This window comes from Mus caroli, unplaced genomic scaffold (genome assembly GCF_978045245.1).
Source record: "Mus caroli unplaced genomic scaffold, Mus_caroli_1 scaffold_14, whole genome shotgun sequence".
Classification (NCBI taxonomy): Eukaryota; Metazoa; Chordata; class Mammalia; order Rodentia; family Muridae; genus Mus; species Mus caroli.
The window spans coordinates 82,490,894-82,510,022 of NW_028227269.1; the positions used below are offsets into that span (position 1 = coordinate 82,490,894).

The window sequence follows — 19,129 nt, forward strand, 5'->3', positions numbered from 1 at the left end:
GAGCACTAAGCCACAAAGACCACACTCTCAAGCCTAAAAGCCTCGAATTTTGCTATACTTCTTCAATAGGGCACTCTTCTCCCCAAGCGGTCTGACTTGGGTTATAACCCAGAAAAGAAAAGAAAGGTCAGCTAATAAGCTGAGCAGACATTGCGAGCCTTCCCTTCCGGTTTTCAGTCCCTCGGATGGTCTGTCTCTGCCTTGGTCTGCGTTCCTACCCAGAGTAATAAATGCAGTTGTGGGGTCCTGCGTGATCAACCTGAGACAAGCGCAGATTGGCACGGCAGGACTCAACCTTTTTCCCACTGGAAACTTGTGAGCTGGCTTCTCACACCTCCACGCCCAGTCCCGCACAGACTCGGTGCGCCTGCCCCGTGCTCACCGTCCTCCTCGGCTGCCTGCCTTCTTTCCTCACCCGCTTCTCTCTGAAGCTAACACGTACCCTATTTACCCGGAGGTGGTTGAGGAGTAGACACGCCTGCTCTTCAGTGGCCTGGTTGTTCTTGTGGAAAAGCTGGTGGAGGAGCCTCTTGATCACCGGGTAGCTGGCAATGCCTTCCAGAGCCAAGCACTGAGCTGCGGCCCAGCTGTCCACGCTGTTACCTGTCCCGTGGATTGAAAAGGATGGTGCCGGTTCACAAGGATCTTTTCCTCCTACAGAGCACTGCTTGCAAACTGGTACTGTTGTCTGCCTGATACCTCACCTCCCATTATCCCTCTGAGTCTGGAAATCCGCTCCCATAGTTCAACCACGTGGACTATTTTAAGATTTAAAAACACTTTTTTTTTTTTTTTTGAGACAGGATTTCATTTGGTCCAGGCTAGCCTTAAGCCCACTGTGTAGCAGATGACCTTGAACCTTTTTTGGGGGGTGGTGGTAGCTGTGGGTAGTAGTACTGGGGACACCAAGCTAGAGCCCCAGTCTGTCCATGACTTCTTGCTTTGTTTTTAAATTTTATTTTACTTTATTTTTTATTTGTAAGACATGGTTTCTCTGTGTAGCCCTGGCCATCCTAAAACTCACTCTGTAGACCAGGTTGGCCTTGAACTCACAGAGATCCATCTGCCTCTGCCTCCTGAGTGCTGGGATTAAAGGGCTATGCAACCTCCTGGATCTGACTTTGACTTCTGATACCACTGCTTCTACCTTTCAAGTGCAGGCTAAAAGAATAAAAGCTCTTCTTGGGGGCTGAGAGATGGCTCAGAGGTTAAGAGCACTGACTGCTCTTTTGAAGGTCCTGAGTTCAAATCCCAGCAACCACATGGTGGCTCACAACCATTCATAATGAGATCTGATGCTCTCTTGTGGTGTGTCTGAAGACAGCTACAGTGTACTTACATATAATCAATCAATCTTTGGAGAGAGGGTGGGGCCGGAGAGAGCTATAATAAATAAATAAAAATTTTTTAAAAGAGCTCTTCTTGGGTAACACGTCTTTTTTTTTTCTTTTTTTTGTTTGTTTATTTGTTTGTTTGTTTGGTTTTTTTTTTTTTTTTTTGAGACAGGGTTTCTCTGTATAGCCCTGGCTGTCCTGGAACTCACTTTTTAGACCAGGCTGGCCTCGAACTCAGAAATCCGCCTGCCTCTGCCTCCCAAGTGCTGGGATTAAAGGCGTGCGCTAGCACGCCGGGCATGGGTAACACTTCTGACCTAGCTAAGAAATGCAGCTGATTCTTTCCATGGAGATTGGGAAGGCCATAGGGAGGCAGGAGGAAGTCCCTAAAACAGATGTATCAGGCAGTGGGTTGTTTACATGTAGAAGACCCGACTAGTCAGCGTTTCCTCAAGTCAGGGAACAGCTAGCTTATCCAGAGAGGTCAGTGACCTCTCACCTGACAGCTGTTAACCCCAGCATGGTGAGGCCTGGAGGCCACCGTGCAGAAGCCCGAAGCATGACATCCAGGGGTGACTTAAAAACCGAACCTTACAAAATGTACTTAGCTGTTGTTATGTCATCTTCAACAGTAAAATGTTATATAGGAGGCCATTGTATGTTATATTTGTCTTTCTTGGTACAATCCAATCAAGGTCTTGATGTGTTGGGCAATCATACTACCATTGGACTAGACGCCTAGGCCTTAAATCATTGGCTAGTCATGCATTCACTGTAGTATTAACAGGGTGAGGGGGCTATTTCAATGCATGCACGCAGCACTGCATCAATCAAACCCACTGCCTTTATCCACTTTCTGCCTTCCACCACTAACCTCTAGTAATCTCTCCTCACCTCCAGGTTGATCTTTTAATTATAGTTTCCACATAGAAACGTGGGGTGGGGGTGGGGTCTTGTCTTTTAGTTGTAGCTTATTTAGTTAAGATACTATCTCCGGTTTCATCCATTTTAGGACATGGTTTATAGACTTCATCTGTGAAAGCTTACACCAGGTACCAGTTCATGGCACCAGTGTTGTAAAAGTACCTATGAAGAACCAAATCTCCATGTGCCTAACAGAGACTCAAAGGCAAAATAGCAGACATCCCAGCATTCCAGTGAAAAGAAGACAGAGAGCTGTCGGTGAGGTCACCTCTGTCCCACGTCCCAGGTCCCAGGTGGCTGTTACTCACCCTTTATGAGGGCTGTCTGCATGATGTCTCGGGCAGTGGGATTATGTGACTGTATGCAATACTGGCATACTGCGGCCGCCATCCTCACGTTGGGATTTCTGTGAGAAAGAGCATCCTCTAGAACAGGCAGGAGGACCGCTGGCAAATCCACAATGATTGGCTCTGCAATCAAAAAGATGGCTCCAGTCCTTTGCTTTTCTCTCAGACAGCTTCCTGACCAAGGTCAGCCTTACATCTAAGGCTTTCTAAACCACAGGTCAGATGGCTGCCTCCAGTGGGCAGGATTTTATGCCCAAAGGACACTGGTGCTGATGCACCAGTTTTCAGTCCTTTATCATCTTGTCTCTAGTACCGAAGCCAAAACATATTTCCAGCTAGTTACAGTAACCTCCATCATTTATCTTAGTAACAACACCAGCCCATTTACTCCATCATAGCAATTATACTTATGCTTTGCCACTTCACATCGTCTAATTCAGTATTTCAACTCAGGTTGAATTTGTGCCCGGGTAGATCTCACTGCAGAATCCCACAGGGGGTCTTTTCGCTTTAACTGGACACCGATTCTTGCCATAAGCATTGTGCTGAGAAGGATGGGAGGAGCTCACGCGTGTCAGGGCAGCAATGCCAGGCAGTCCTTTCATCTGGGGCCACCTTTTTTTTTTTTTTTTTTTTTTTTTTTTTTTTTTTAAACTTGGGAATATTTTTTCCTTACCTTTTATTTTAGGTGTTTTGCCTGCATGTATATCTACACACCACATACATGTAGTGCCTGTAGACTCCAGAAAGGGCTTTGGATCCTCTGCCATGTGGGTGATGGGAATCAAGCCTAGGTCCCCTGGAAGAACAGCTAGTGGCCTTAACCATTTAGCTATCCCTCCAGGCCTGCCTGGGGTCCATGAAGCTGTGGAGAATTCCATAGTGTTCACTCTGGATGAATTTATGCTCCACGAGTATAATAGCTCTTTAGCAACTCCATTGGTACAAGTTAGGGTCTCGGGGGGGGGGGATGCTTTGTAGTAGGGCATCTGGGGAGGCCAAAAGGATGGTATTGGTCAGGTGTCTTAACTTTCATTTATAGTTTTGCCCAGGTGATTTATCAGCTGGGTCTTGTTTTTATCATAACAATTTGGCCCATAAACATAGGAAAGCATTTTGGCTCAGTTGTGGAGCATTTGCTTTGAAGGCACGACCTGTTGGATTAAGTCTCCAGCACTAACTGTGAAAACAACAGAAGCTTAGAGAAGAGACGGGCACTGGACTGAAGTTTAAATTCTTATGCTGAAGGAGAAAGGCTTGTCACCTCTTTGCCCACAAGTATCTTCCCAAGAAACAGCAGAGCTCTGAGTGGTTTTATACTTTTCTTTCTTTCTTTGTTTGGTTTTGAAGGGTCCCCAAAGCCCGAGCTAATTCCTGATCTTGCTGCCTCTCCCTCCCAAGGGTTAGTATATAGGCATATGCATCCACATTCAGTCCATCTGCCTTTTCCACTTAGGTTGTAGGCCCGTATGCAGACTGCTAGTTGAAGACCCTTGATCTCTGAATCCAAAATCTGAAATATTCCAAATACAGACATGACCCCCCCAACAGGTAGGATCTCCACATCTATCCTCATGTGACAGGGTCAATAAAAATGGAGACAGTTTAAATATTGTATGAAATTACCTTTTGGAGATTACATGTGTGTGTATACATACATTCTAACATTTCATGTAATTAAAATCTGTCTCATGTCCAAGATAATTCATGTATGTTCAAATACTCTAAATCTGGAAATAGTCCATTTTTTTCTTGTTCCAAGCATTTCAGAGAAGGGATAGTCAATCAAGGGATGTAGATAGGAATGTGTGCATTTCTAGTGAGCAAATAGAAGTCTATTGAGGGGGCTGGAGAGATGGTTCATCAGTTAAGAGCACTTACTGCTCTTCTTAAGGTCCTAAGTTCAAATCCCAGCAACCACATGGTGGCTCACAACCATCTGTAATGAGATCTGATGTCCTCTTCTGGTGTGTCTGAGGACTTACATATAACAATAAATAAATCTTTGGCCAGAGTGAGCAGGCCTGGATCGAGCAGGGCCAGAGTGAGCAGAGGTCCATAGTTCAATTTCTAGCAACCACATGATGGCTCACAACCATCTGTACAGTTACAGTGTACTCATATACATAAAACAAATAAATACATCTTTTTAAAAAGTCTATTGAGTATTTAAAAAAATAAAGTCATTTTCTTTGAGTTAGTAATAAGATTGAAAGATACACATGCTGGCCCTGTGTAATCTAACTGTGATTACAGTTGTGAGGACAAAGGTGCTCTTGTATGTCCATTCATGTGCCACAAGATATCTCGGTCCACGACAGATCACATAAACCACAGCGGTCCCATAAGATGTGTCTAGTGACACTGCAGCTGTCTCATGTAAATACTTCTTACTGTGTCTGCACAAGGATGACACTGTATGGTGATACATCTCTCAGAACATAGCCCTGCCAAGTGCCACAGACTGTATGCAGCTTTGGGTAATATCCATTACCCAAAGAAACAAGAAAAAGTAACAAATTATGTGTGGAAACTTCTAGCAAGCTTCTCAGAGGAATCGGTGTCTCTGCTGTAGACCTAAGGGTTGTCGGGTGAGGACAAACTCTTCCAGTAGAGGGAGCTGCAAACTTGAAAACCTGGAAGATGTAGATGTGTTGGTAGAGTGCTTGCTTGAGGACGCATGCAGGTGTGTGGCCTAGGGCTGGCCATCAATCAAACAGTGACATCCGGGGGAATGTCCACGGCTCCAAGTCCATAAACAGAAAGAAAGTGGAGGAACCTTTAAAAGCTGACAAGTTGGAAGAGGTACAGCCAGTCCCAGCCCCTCACTGTAGGTAGGGAGAGCAGAAGTGGAAGCAGGGCCAGGCGTGGTGGCGCACGCCTTTAATCCCAGCACTCGGGAGGCAGAGGCAGGTGGATTTCTGAGTTCGAGGCCAGCCTGGTCTACAGAGTGAGCTCCAGGACAGCCAGGGCTATACAGAGAAACCCTGTCTCGAAAAACCAAAAAAAAAAAAAAAAAAAAAAAAAAAAAAAAAAAAAGAAGTGGAAGCAGGCAGTCACTGTCCAACCACAGGTGAAGAGAAACTGAAACTGAGCTTGGGATGTCTTAGCTTAGAGAAGGAGCAAGCTGGCACAGGTTTCTGGCTAATGACTCTGAGAAGGCACATTCGATACAGAGGAGTGGATGGGTTTCTAACATTTCATCACCAGGAGCCTGTATTGTGGAATCATCTTTGGCAGGTTGTAATTTTGACTGTAGTAGAGGGGAGGTTTTCATACCTGTTATTGCCAATAAGGAGAAGTGATGCCAACATTATTTTCCCTAAAAGATTACAAACTCTGCAACAATGGAAAAATTCTTAATTCATTTTTAAGATTAAAATCTATCAAATCCATTTATGTATTTTTTCTTTCCCCTTCCTACTTTTCTTTTCTCTCTCTTTTTTTTTTAAAGATTTATTTATTTTATTATATGTAAGTACACTGTAGCTGTCTTCAGACACTCCAGAAGAGGGAGTCAGATCTTGTTACAGATGGTTGTGAGCCACCAAGTGGTTGCTGGGATTTGAACTAGGGACCTTCGGAAGAACAGTCAGTGCTCTTAACCACTGAGCCATCTCACCAGCCCCCTTCCTACTTTTCTTTGATGAGGCTTAAACCTAGGGCTTTGTGCATGCCAGGCTGGCACTCTACGCCTGAGTTACACCCTCCATCCTTATCTTTTTCTGTATGAGTATTTTGTTTGAATGTATGTACATGTAGCACACGTGTGCCTGGTACCAATAGAAGCCAGAAGAGGTTATCAGATCCAAATCCCCTAGAACAGGAGTACAGACATTGTAAGCTGCCATGTGGGTGCTGGGAACAGAACCTCTGTAAGAACGGCCCATGGCCATAACCACTGAGCAATCTCACCAGTCCACAGGCCATTAGATTTTTTTTTTTTCTTTCTGTTAGGAAATGTCAAGGTGGGAAAACATAGACTTTATTGCAAGCCACTGAGCAAACATAAGGGCTGTGTGTATTACAGAAAGCCCTTGGAGTAGAGAGTATGCTCAGCTCCAGAGGTCTGGAGCCCAACCCTGAACTAGATCCAGCAGCCACAGTCTCGGCTCTTGAGATGAGCTGTGCAGGCAGACTCTAGGCTGTGGTTTCTACATTTGGAAAATGAGCTCAGGTTATCTCTAAGGCCTCCTTCAGATCAGATGGTCCCAAGCAGCCAAGCAGCTCAGTCTGGCTCTCACCTGAGTTATCCGGTGTGGTGGCAACCCGGGGCCTTTCTAAAGCAGCGGTAGCACATGTGGTGATGGCCTGGACCCTAATGTCATCATACATGCTTTGTATGTCCCGTAGTAGGTTCTCCACTGTCTTGTGATACCATTCAATAACTATGTCATAGGAATAAAAAATGAAAGAGAACCACCTAGTTAGGGTTACATATTACACAATAAACGGGAAGACAAGAAGTTCCTTTCCCTAGGGCATTGCAAGGAACATTTTAGCTCAGAATAATGAATTCACAGACGGACTCCTTCGGCAAGTTATTTTTGTGGTGATTCATACACTTCTCGGGTAGTTCCGCCCAGTCTCATCTTATGTACTATTACTCTGTACTTAAGTAACTTTTCTTGGAAGGTAAATGGGAATAAAATACAGTGTTTGACCGGTTATGGTGGCACTCAGTTACTTAGTGTCCGTCAGGCTAAAACAGGAAGGTCATAAACTCATGAGTTCAAGACCAGTCTAGGCTCCATAGTCGCCCATCTCAAAACCAAAACAAACAGGGTGAGGGTTGAGGTGCTCAGTTGGTAGAGGCATTCAGCCTTCTACTTAATGCTCTTTGAAGGACAACAGATCCATGCTAACCCCATTTGCTCAACTGAGCTTGTTCTACAGTCAGGTGCAGTTTCTTTGGACAGCCTCATATCTAATACTGGGGGCTGTACCTTTCAGGTCTCCTGTCCTGGATGGTTTATCCAGCATGTCTCAGACCTGGTAAGACAGGGTTTCTGCCTGTGAAGTTTTCTCAGAGTGATTGTGGTAGGGGACACCCCAAGAGCCAAAGAGAAGAAAACCAGGGAACAGCCATGTGGCCTGCTCAGTGTTCGTAAGTAGTGTAAATCCACACATCGCCCCCATAAACCCCCTTCCTTCTCCTCTCTTTCCGCCTCAGCTTTTTTTAGTCTCAGTGCCCAGTAATCTAAAGTACTCATTCTTCCGGAAGGTAAGTCACCTTATATGGGAGACAAATAAGCCAAAAAAAAAAAAAAAGTATAAAAAGTTCTGTTCTTGGATTTCTGTGGTTTTTGCCTTTGAGGAAAATCCTGCAGAGACAATGCTAGCTCACAATGAACTGTTTCCTGCAAAAGCGCCTGGTGTCCTGTTTCTCTGATCAGAAAGCCTGTGACAGAGTAAGTTCTCACACATTACTGAAGCTCCCTCACACACCTCCCCGTGTAAAAACGAGCCCAGTGTAGATGAAAATAATGTTCACCTCGCACCTGCAGAGTGAAAGGTTCTTATCCAGACCCTTAACGAGACAACCAGCCTTTTACATTTTACATGCGAGGGCTGGAGTTTTCCAGACTGGGAAACATTCAGAAACATCAACTATCTCAGGCTATCCGTTCACTTACTCAGTCCCCAGGAAGTCTTCCACTCCTGCAGCATCCTCCGCAGGATGGCCAGCTCCCACGTCACATCCTCCTCCACGGGTTGGACCTGCTTCTTTTGTCTCCTTGTCTTGGCCGATGTGGCCTCCTTACCTACCTGCAGCAGACTGGTCTCGGTTGGCAATGCAGTCCAACGCTGGACTCCTTTCCTGAGTTTGTAAGCTGTGTAATGAAGAATTGGGTTTCACCTCACTGTCTGGCTATGGAACCTGGGGACTTGTACATGCTTGCAAATGCTATACCTACTCAGTGTGCTGATTTGAATAAGAATGTCCCCCGCTGGCTCATGTATTTGAATGCTTAGTCACCATAGAGTGGCACTATTTGAAAGGATTAGAAGGATTAGGAGGTAGGACCTTATTAAATGTAGGTGTGGCCATATTGGAGAAATTCTGTCACCAGCAGTGGGCTTTGAGGTTTCAAAAGCCCAAACCAGGCCCAGTTTCTGTCTTTCTATCCATCTGTCCATCCCTGTCCCCCCCAAGCCCCTGCTCCCAGCCTGCAGACCAGGAGGTAGCTCTCAGCTACTATGCTATCACCATGTGTGCTCCCATGCCCCCTCCCATGATGATAATGGATTAAGCTGCTGAAACTGTAAGCCAGCCTCTGGTTAAAGGCTTTCTTTCATAAGAGTTGCCATGGTCATGGTGTCTTTTCACAACAATAGAATAATGATTAAGACACCCAGCTACATGCTCAGTCCTAGAGAGCCCATCTGAATAGTGCAAAGAACCCTAGGATTTAGAGACACTGTCTCTTAGAAGATGGGTACGTTTTGTTTTAGAAGTTCATTTCTTGGTCACCTTTGTCTAACAAAATAGAGAATGATGTACTTTAAAAAAAGAAAAGAAAAGAAAAGGCAGGGAAATGGCTCAGTGGGTAAAGCACTTGCTCTGCAAATGTTGAAGACCAGAATTTGAATCCCCAGCACCCAGATAAAAGATGGGCAAGTACAGCAGCCTGCCTAAAATTCAAATACTTGAAAAACTGAGACAGGAGATCTCAAAAAAAAAAAAAAAATCAGGGTTGCTAGACTACCTGTATCAATGCCATCTGGGTTCAATTGAGAGACCTTAGCTCGATGAGTAAGATGGAGAGAAGGTAAGGGAGTCTCTGTGCCATTAGCTTCAGGACTCCACACACATGTCCACCCCTGCATCCTCACACATACAGGCATACACAACCGTACACAGAGACATAATCAAGAAAAAAAAGAAAGAAATCAAGACCCTCGGATCTGAGGCATGGAGGAGCTGGGAAGGGGTAAAAGCAGCCCAGGAACACAGGGGTGAGTGGGGAGTCTGATGGGCTTCCTGTGGTAGGCTGAGTGCACACATCATATTGGCAGTTACCCTAAACCATGTGTTTATACCTAAGTAATATCAGATTCCAACTGGTAGCAAGCTCCACCATCTTACAATTAGCATTTTACAACGGTTTTAGTTGTCGGGAAGGGAGGGCCCCATTGCTGGTGGTGTCCATGACTTTAAAGAAAGAGCCTCCATTCCATACCCACCCCACCCCCCACCGTTAGCTTTCTGATAAGGTTCCTTACGCATTTCAGGAATAGGCTGGAAGCTCCACTTCTCTGGGGTTTCCGGGAAGACCTTGGTTAGGTGCTTGTCATACCGATTGAGGTTTTCCAGGACAATCTGGTCTTTCCTCCCACCAATCTGGTGAACAATCTTCACTCCATCTATGAAGACAAATGCAATGGATTTATGTAGCCCAGGCTGGCCTCAAAGTTATGCTCTTTCTGCTTCCCTGCCTTCCAAATGCCAAGATTAGAGCCATGTACCACCATGCCCTAGACGAGAAACATCACGGCTGGAAGCCTTGTAGAGAAACCTCATAAAGGCCTAGGAGGGCCAAAGATAATGTTTTACAGTGGTTAAGCAGAAACTCATTTCCAGTAGTACTAGACACTGAAGAAGGGCACTTAGTTAACCCTGCCAGTTATAAATCCCTTAGTATAGTTTTGTTAAGCTCCTTAAGGAGACCTGGCCTTTAGCAGTGTAGAAGCAAGATGGAAGTGATGGAGAAGCATGGAGCAGGGCGGTGGTGGCAGTGCATGCCCATAATCCCAGCATTCAGAGGCAGAGGCAAGTGGAGCTCTGTGAGTTCAAGACTAGCCTGGTCTACAGAGTCACTTCCAGGACAGCTAGGGCTACTCAGAGAAGCCCTGTCAAGAAAGAAAGGAGAGGAGTGGAGAGGAGTGGAGAGGAGAGGAGAGGAGAGGAGAGGGAAGGGAAGGGAAGGGAAGGGAAGGGAAGGGAAGGGAAGGGAAGGGAAGGGAAGGGAAGGGAAGGGAAGGGAAGGGAAGGGAAGGGAAGGGAAGGGAAGGGAAGGGAAGGGAAGGGAAGGGAAGGGAAGGAAAAAAAAGAGAGAAGAAAAAAGAAGCCCACTTGGAACATGCAATAGATTGTGTTCTGCGAGTCTGGGCACTGAAAAGTTAGCTAAATGGAAGGGAGGGAGGGGACAGGTAGGCATGATCACCTCCTGTGTGCTAAGCAGAAGTTCTACAGATGCGTTCTTGTCTCCTGCACTGAATGTACAGTCTTGTTAACATTGCTTTACAAATAACTACCATGTTTTGTCTGGGGTAAGGGGGGCATTATGTAATTTGCTGAAGAGCACTAAGAAGGAATCAAGCCAGTGTTTAAACAAATCTGTCAGACTCCAAAACCTGTGGGATTTTTTTGTTTGTTTGTTTTGGGTTTTTTTTGTTTGTTTGTTTGTTTTTTAAAGCACAGCAGGTCAGGTGGGTGGGAGGGGATACCTAAAAGTGATGACAGGACAGACAGAGAACAGTCCTCCCAAAGTCAGCTTGGACTCACGAGCCTCTCCACCCCCCCTCCACCCTGGTAAGACTGAGAGAGAGAGGCTGGGAAAAGAAATGTGTGCTCGCCACTAGCCACAATCCTATACTACCGCTGGGAGATGCACCCGGAGACTCTCATCCCCACCCACAGCTATTCTTGTCCCAAGATGCCCTCGTTTCCTCAGCCCGTATTCCCACCCCAGAGCCCAGCATTACCAAAGTACATCTCCTGCTCAAAGGTGTTGTCCGTAGCGTAAGCGTACTCCCCGGCTTTGCGGTTCACCTGCCGGAAGTGGCTCTTAGTCATATGCTGCATGTTGCTTCTCTCTGCTCGGATAACCTCGGCTGTCATGTTGTTGCCAGACATGGCTTCTGCTGTGTGTACTTGTGGGGAGTAACCAGGTAACCTTAGCAGAGGTGAGAGGGAAGGGGGGAAAGTGGGTGGGGTAGAAGATATTTCCCCTCAGGTTCATGGTTCACTCTAGCCCACTTAAGCTCCGCTCCTACATGGTAGCATTAGAAGAACTGCGTCTAATGACCAGTATTCTCTCTATGATGCCATCTGAATATGGAGCCATTGGGAGAACCTGTCTCCTGCCACCCTGCTCCCCTCTGTCGATGGAGCCATGCCTCTGGAAGCCACAGGCAGACACCGTGAGAGAACAGCTGTGCTTCTTGCTCAGCCCTGTCCATTTTCTTCTCCCTCTTCTACGTGTATGGGAAAACTGAGAAAGGACCTTGCCATGTAGCTCAGGCTAGCTTACAATTTAGTATTAGACCAGGCTGGCCTCCAAGTTGTGCTCTTTCTGCGTGTCTGCCTCCCAAGTGCTGGGATTGCAGGCCTGTGCCACCATGCCCCTGTCTGCAGCTTGTTCTTCACACAGGTTCCCTTAGGATTCACGTGGGGGTGGGGGAAGAGAAACAGCCTTCTGTGCTACCTCACTGAGGCTGTGTAGGAATGGACTGTCTATTCACCAGGTGGACACATCTGTCCCCTTGTATTCTATTCCCACCATTCCTTAGACTATCTAAAATAACAATACCAACCAAAAAGAAAAAAAAAATCAACTCATATTTGCCCAATAAGTAAATAACTACATTTTGACTTCTTTTTAGTTTCCTTTTGGTTGTCAGGGAGATTAGAATAGCCCCTGTCTTCACTCTAGCTGGGAATGAAGAGGATTTAATCTGAGACACGTGGGGCCATCTCCTGCTTTTGGACTGCCTTTGCTTCTCTGCCCCGAGTCTGGTCGTGTCTGAGGTCAGTGAGTCTTAGTCAAAGCGAGGCAGACCAAAGAGTGCCACAAACCCTCCTTGCTCCTCACTGCCAACTTGGCTACATCTCCAGGAGTCCTAGTGGGCTGGGCCACCTGCCCGAGAGTTCAGTTACTTGAAGCGAAGGACAGAATCCTTTGAGACTGTGACTCTGAATAGGGTGTGATTTTGGTCCTTCAGAGATATCTGGCAGTGTCTGAGACATGATTGCTTATCACAACTGAGAGGTGTTCCTGGTTTCTATCAGGTGAAGACCAGAGATGCTGCTAGCATCAGTGCTAGGGAGCAGCTGACGATAGAGTAGTGTCCGGCCCAGAATGCCAGCCGTGGAGAGGCTTAGACACCTAACTTGGTGAAGAGGAGGTTGGCAGAAAGTGTATTCTGAAGTGTGGACTGTGGTGTATGTAGTCAGGGGTGGTGGTCTTGCCCAGCAAATGCCCAGCAAATGCAAGGGCGTGGGTTTGATTCTAAGTACCAGGAAAACCTCCAAGACATCAAATAAGAAGCCTATGGGGAGTCCCTGAAGGGGCGCCACAGACTTTGCCAGGCCTGCTTAAGGCCAGCCTACCTGAAGTAGACGGGAAGCAGCAGCTCTGGCTTCTTTATTTCCTTTGGTGGCTTCGGGGCACTTTCCCCCATAAACTCGGCTGTTTCTTCCGCCTCCAGCATTTTGAGGAGCTCCAAGTCACTGGATGAAGTGAGCTCATCCCGAATGTGGCTCCAGTCGTACTGCTGGCGGAGAAAGGACTGCCACTTGTTGGGCGACTGTCCTGGCCTCGGTGGCCGCTTGCTCTGGATCCATCGCGAGGTGCGCTTGTTCAGCTTCTCCAGAACAATGGCTTCCCAGCCTCGCGCCTCCTTCTCCCCAGGTGGAAGCCAGGTTTCCCTTTCTTCCAGACTCTCATCCGGAGAGACTGACAGCTCCAGGATTTCTGGCTTTAAGTTGTGATGGCGGCTTTGTCCAGGAAATGCTTTCTGCTCTGGGTCTCGGGGCTTTGTTTTCTTCGGCTTTTTAGAACCCTTAGAACACTTTGCCAAGTAAGTGAAGTCTTCCGGCAAGAAGTTTGAGGTGTGTGTCTTTGTAAAGTGAGTGATGGTTTCTGGCAAGAGGGTTAAAGCATACAGAGCCTCAGCGCACTCAGGTTTCTTAGTGTCGGTGGCCCTGGTCTGTGGAGGTGGCAGGATGTTTTCAGTGTTGTAGATGTGCTTAAAATCATACTGACTGAAAGGCATGCTGGGCAGTCCCCGCTGCCACCCCACATCTTCAGAGAAGGAAAGGTTGGCCGCTGCCCTTTTCAAATACTGGGTCTTGAGTCTCTCGCAGTGCCGTGGGCTGAAGTGGAAGACAGGCGGTACTCTGGAGACCGAGGCACACCCAGCCTTGTCCGTGGGTCTTGAGTGGAGGAAGACCATGCCCCATCCCAGCCGAGGGGGCTGTGGCTCAAGGCAGTGAAAGGAAGAACCCTTTTTCTTTTTGGGCTTGGCCATGTCGTCCTTCAAATCTTTCTGTTCACACTTCTGGTTTACAAGCAGAGCCTGCAGGTACCAGAGAGAGAGAGAGAGAGAGAGAGAGAGAGAGAGAGAGAGAGAGAGAGAGAGAGAGAGAGAGAGAGAGGAGGAGGAGTGACTACTCTAGGTTGGGAGGAATTAATTGGAAACCCATAGCGAGGTAAGGAAATCCTGGTAGTTTAGGGAGCATAAAGAAGAAATAATGCAACGTTCTAAATATTTCTTGTATCAGACCCTTGCTTCAAGTTCTCACATTTGTCTCTAAAGCTCAGACACTCGTAGCTTCTAGTATGAGAGACCGTGGCTTTCCAACAGTACCCCACATTTCCATTTTTTAAAAAAATCCATCTCTCTGTTTAAATTGCTTGTAAGGAGCTAGGTATGGCAGGACACACCTGGTGTCTTGTCCCGGCTACTAGGAGGTACAGGGTGAGCTCTGGAGACCCCACTCTTCAGAGCACTAGGGGTGGGGGATAACTTTATTGTGCTTTGGATCCACCCTCCCCCACTTCTCTGAGCACCCCTTTTCCTTTCCATAGTACAGCTTACTCTCATGCTCTCTACATGAAATGGCTTTTCATCCATATTTGACATAACTTGACCTACTCTTTTAGGGCCAGCTCAATACCTTCCTGTCCCCAAACTTTCTTGACTTTTTTTTTTTTTTTTTTTTTTTTCCGAGACAGGGTTTCTCTGTATAGCCCTGGCTGTCCTAGAGCTCACTTTGTAGACCAGGCTTGGCTTCTCACTTTGTAGACCAGGCTGGCCTCGAACTCAGAAATCTGCCTGCCTCTGCCTCCTGAGTGCTGGGATTAAAGGCGTGTGCCACCACGCCCGGCCCTTTCTTGACTTCTTAAGTGACATTTAATCTTTATGCCACCCTGGCCTTGGACCAGGAAATACTCCCGTCATTCAGCAGTGGGTCCTGCCACTTCCATGGGCAAGCACTTCCTTTTCCTCCTCACCGACTCCTGCCCGTTGTGACCCTGCCCCAGCTATCCAGCAGGCCAGCAGACCCTTCCCTGGGCTCCTCCGTAGCTGCAGCATGTGCTCTCCCACCAGCGTTTGTCTTCTAGGGATGAGACTTGACCTTGTGACATTTCTTTCTGTCAGGGTCATTGTCTCTAGAATGTCTGCTTACAGGTCGGAATCAGTAACTTCCTGCAAATTAAGTCACATAGGAGTATTTTGATGTCTCTCTGGGATTTTATTTTCAGAAAAAACCGTTAGTTTGTTTCATTTCTTCACAGCCACGAGGCCAACACTAGCCACAAGGGCACTTGATATTTGAATAATCGGACTAGAAAAATTAGGGCAAAGGTAAAGGTTGGTACCAAGGAGATATTTTTTCCTGAAATGGTGCCCACTCTGGATAGTTAAAAATTAACTGACTGTGGGGATGATATTAGTGTTCTTCTAAAGTGAGTGTGCTATTCTTACGAAATATTTAACATTCTTACATATTCGTGTGGATCTTGCTCCTATGCCAGGAAGTATTTTGTCCCTGAGCATTTTATTTTATTTTTTATTATAGCTATAAAATTTATTTTATTGGGGGGGATACATATGCCAAGGTACACTTGTGCAGGCTAAGCTGGGTAATGTGGGACACAAGGTACTTACTGAGCTATCTCACCGAGCCCCTAAACACCTTAAAAACAGGCTAAGGACAGGTTCCCTCCCACCCATGTAGTGTTATTGAGGGTCCCCAGGTATGCCCTGTACCCTTGTGCCATAAGGAATTTTGTAATAATGTAATCACAAAGAATACCATGTTGTCTTCAGTTTTAATACATTCTCAAAGAACAGTTAATATCTGATATGATGGCTGCCTGGGAAGGAATGGGCTCCGTGCTAGGTCCATTTTAAATGCTCCAGCCTTCCTTTATGTTCTGCCTTCACCTTCCCACTCGTGTGTGTGTCTGTGTGTGTGTGGGGGGGTATGTTTGGATGTCTGTCTGTCTGTCTCCACCCCTTCCATCGTCCCTTTACTGGACAGAGAACTGATAAGAGGCCATGCTGTGTAGTGACCTAGCAGCCCCTCCCCCTCACGGTGGTCCTGCCTAATGCTTGCTCCTTGGCATGCAGGCTAGGCCAGACTAAATGATACGCTACGGAACTTCCTTCCATCCCCCGAAGACCTACAAAAGCAAGGCATTTCCTTTGTTCCTTGGGAACTGAAGGGCCACTCATTCCTTTCAGGACTCCTGTCAAGCTTATACATGGCTGCTCTCTCTGAATGCTGTTCCACTTCATGAGGCAGTCTCTTTCTCTCTCTTTCTCTCTCTCTCTCTCTCTCCTCCACTCTGCTCTGTCACGACGCTGTGTTTCTGTCTGTTCTCCACCTCAAGGCTGTATCATTTCCACCCCTCTGTCCCAACCCAAGTCACTCTCTGCATAAAGCTGGTTCTGAAGAGTGGGTGGTCGTAGCGTCTGCGTAAGTTACTTTTCTATTGCTGTGATAAAACATTATAACTATGGAAACTTTTCAATGGACTTATGGTTTAAGAGGGTTAACCGTCAGTCATGGTAGGGGTCACAGCAGCAAACAGCAGGCATGTTGGCTGGAACAGCAGCTGAAAGCTCACATCTTAAACCTTAAGCAGGAAGTAAAAAGACACACTGGGGATGGTGTGCGTCTTCTGAGCCCTCAAAGTCCACTCTCAGTGACACACCTCCTTCAACAAAGCCACACCTTGTAATCCTTCCCAAACAGTTCCACCGTAGGAGTCCACGGGGGATACTCTCATTCAAACTACCATGGATTCCTTTCCCAATCAAACCTTCCATTCTAACCAGCCACTTTCTGTTTGTTAGAACATGGAGTTACACAAGGGGGTTTAGTGCATATCCTTTCCCTATAAGACGGGTTTCTGGTGAGATCTGGAGAAAGTTGTAAGTTTACACCTGGGAAGGAAGAGAGGCCTTAAGCAGGTGTTAACTGTGTTGGAATTCTTGCTTCTCAGTGAGGGACTTCAGCTAGACTATGGAGGGTTCTGTTCAAGGGTAGAATGCTTCCTGCTGCTTTGATTATAGGGGAAGTTTGGTTAATGGGGAAAGCAGAATCTGGGGACCCTAGGCTCTTAACCGGACCCAATTTCCCCCTCTATCTTCTCTACAAAATTTCCTTCCCTTCTCCTGTCTGAACCTATGATTTCCAGTTCTCACACAGCTCTATAGCCGTCACCAGCAAATACACTGGAAAATGCTGTGAACAAAAAAATCCCTGGAAAGAAGTCCCATGGTTAACCGAGCCTTCTACAAGGCTGGTGAACAGATTAGAACTTCAAGAGTGTAGAGAGTTTGGAAATTTGCAGGTCCAGAACCTAATTACAATTTCCCTAGAGGTAGCAGGTGGTGGTAGCACACACCTTTAATTCCAGCACTTTGTTGGGAGACAGGTAGGCAGATCTCTGTGAGTCTGAGGGCAGCCTGGTCTTCAGAGCAAGTCCCAGGATAGCCAAGGCTACCCAAAGAAACCCTGTCTAGAAAAACAAACAAACAAACAAAGCAACAAAAACAGTTTGCCTAGAGCCATCTTTAGCTCTCCAAATAGCCACTTCTTTCCCACCTTTATGTCTGATCTCACATCCTTGTGACTATTAGGTAAAACCTTGTAGAGTTATTAATTTGGCAGCCTACTAGCTTTCTCCAACCTGAAACCTAGGAGTGTCATTAAACAGCATCTGAGACCTGTCATAGAGCTGTGCCCGATTGGCTGTCACCCTCCTATCTTATGTTTCCACCAATGTACTTGAAACTTGTCTTGATTTATGACCTTTTATTTCATACTAAACCTTCATGAAATTGCTATCTCATTGGCACATGGCATTTTGAGAAATCTACATTCCCAGGTTATGGTCACTAATACTTGATTCTGAATAAACTACCTCTTTTATTCCTTGGTAGTGAGAGCCCATCTCTTTCATGCTGTTTTTCTTTTGTTTGTTTTTCTTTTTCTTTCTTTCTTTCTTTTTTTTTTGGTTTTTCGAGACAGGGTTTCTCTGTGTAGCCCTGGCTGTCCTGGAATTCACTTTGTAGACCAGGCTGGCCTCGAACTCAGAAATCCACCTGCCTCTGCCTCCTGAGTGCTGGGATTAAAGGCATACACCACCACGCCCAGTTTGTTTTTTTTTCCCCTTAAACTCAGAAATCCGCCTGCCTCTGCCTCCCAAGTGCTGGGATTAAAGGCATGATCTTTCATGCTGATAAACTGCCTGCTCTAATGCCTTCACCTTACAAACTGAAGACCCCAGCCACAGCCAGAAGAGACCCAACTACGATCACAGTTCTGGCAGCTGTGTGGATGCTGAGCCTTTCACACAGCACCAGTCTTCTCCATTACCTCAGCCTGCCCTCTCCTCCTGTAGGTGATGCTGACGAAGGCTTTCTCATCCCACCAAAGCTGCAGTGGTTTGACATTACCTCCCAAGTGCCGTACTGCTTCTTAAAGATTCCTAAGTTGCTTAGGTTCCAAAGCTGCCAGGTGGTCACCAAGCAACCAAGTCTTCAGAATTCCAAGTCCATTCACAGAAGCTGTGGGTTCTGGTGGGGTACACCTTCAATTACTTGTCAAATCTCCTTCTTTGTAAACTGAACTTTGAGAAATTGTTTCATATTTGTTGATTGGCAGCTCACTGGATTTCCTGGCCATTTGTTACAACAAACCCCTCTAGGTCTATACAGGTTCACGGGCCCCACCCCCACCCCCCACTCCAGGAGCCCTTATATCCCGCCAAGAAGAACCAACCACAGAATACCTGGATACGCAACTCTGGCATTTTCCAGATTACCAGGCAGGTAGGATGAGTGATGAGATAAAGTTGTATCCCAGGTCTGGTCCATCCCCTTCTTACCGCCTCTGCTACCACCCCTCCCCCAGTCCTGGCTGGATGATGGGGTAATGACATTGTTTTGTGTGGTTTCTGTTTACAAGTGCTTTCTTCAAATCTTGTAAGTCAGATAGCTCAACTTCAAGCTTGTAGAAATGCTGGTCTTCAGGCATCTGCTTGGAAAATTACTTTGTCCCGACAACAGGAAGACTTCCAGGTCCAGCCCTGTCTAATAGACTCAGTGTGTGATATTCATGTGTCACCGTCCTTTTTCTTCTTCAGTTGTACTTAAGCTTTTAAAATTAGCAGGATCCATTTAGTACTTAGTGTTTTGTTAAATTATTTAATGAAGTGTGCTGTAAATATGACATTGCTGATGCTTAGATACACATTTTTTTTTAAAAAAACCAATCCT

At 46.3% G+C, this 19,129-nt stretch overlaps 1 protein-coding gene across 2 annotated transcripts in view; it reads right to left on the reverse strand.

The window, feature by feature from the left end:
* Positions 1 to 18,331, reverse strand: part of Heatr4 (HEAT repeat containing 4) — a 37,066-nt gene extending 18,735 nt beyond the window's left edge. Inside the window, exons 1-8 of one of the 2 annotated variants that reach the window (XM_085830534.1) lie at positions 18,308 to 18,331; positions 12,942 to 13,909; positions 11,315 to 11,505; positions 9,833 to 9,973; positions 8,242 to 8,439; positions 6,850 to 6,993; positions 2,567 to 2,728; positions 443 to 603 (exon numbers count right to left, since the gene is read on the reverse strand). In XM_085830534.1, coding sequence (XP_085686660.1) covers positions 443 to 603; positions 2,567 to 2,728; positions 6,850 to 6,993; positions 8,242 to 8,439; positions 9,833 to 9,973; positions 11,315 to 11,505; positions 12,942 to 13,861 — 1,917 coding nt within the window. In that variant the 5' untranslated portion in view covers positions 13,862 to 13,909; positions 18,308 to 18,331. Of the gene's footprint in view, positions 1 to 442; positions 604 to 2,566; positions 2,729 to 6,849; positions 6,994 to 8,241; positions 8,440 to 9,832; positions 9,974 to 11,314; positions 11,506 to 12,941; positions 13,910 to 18,227; positions 18,285 to 18,307 lie in introns of those variants that run through there. The other variant, XM_085830533.1, reaches the window with a different exon arrangement.
* Between the last annotated feature and the right edge of the window lie 798 nt (positions 18,332 to 19,129).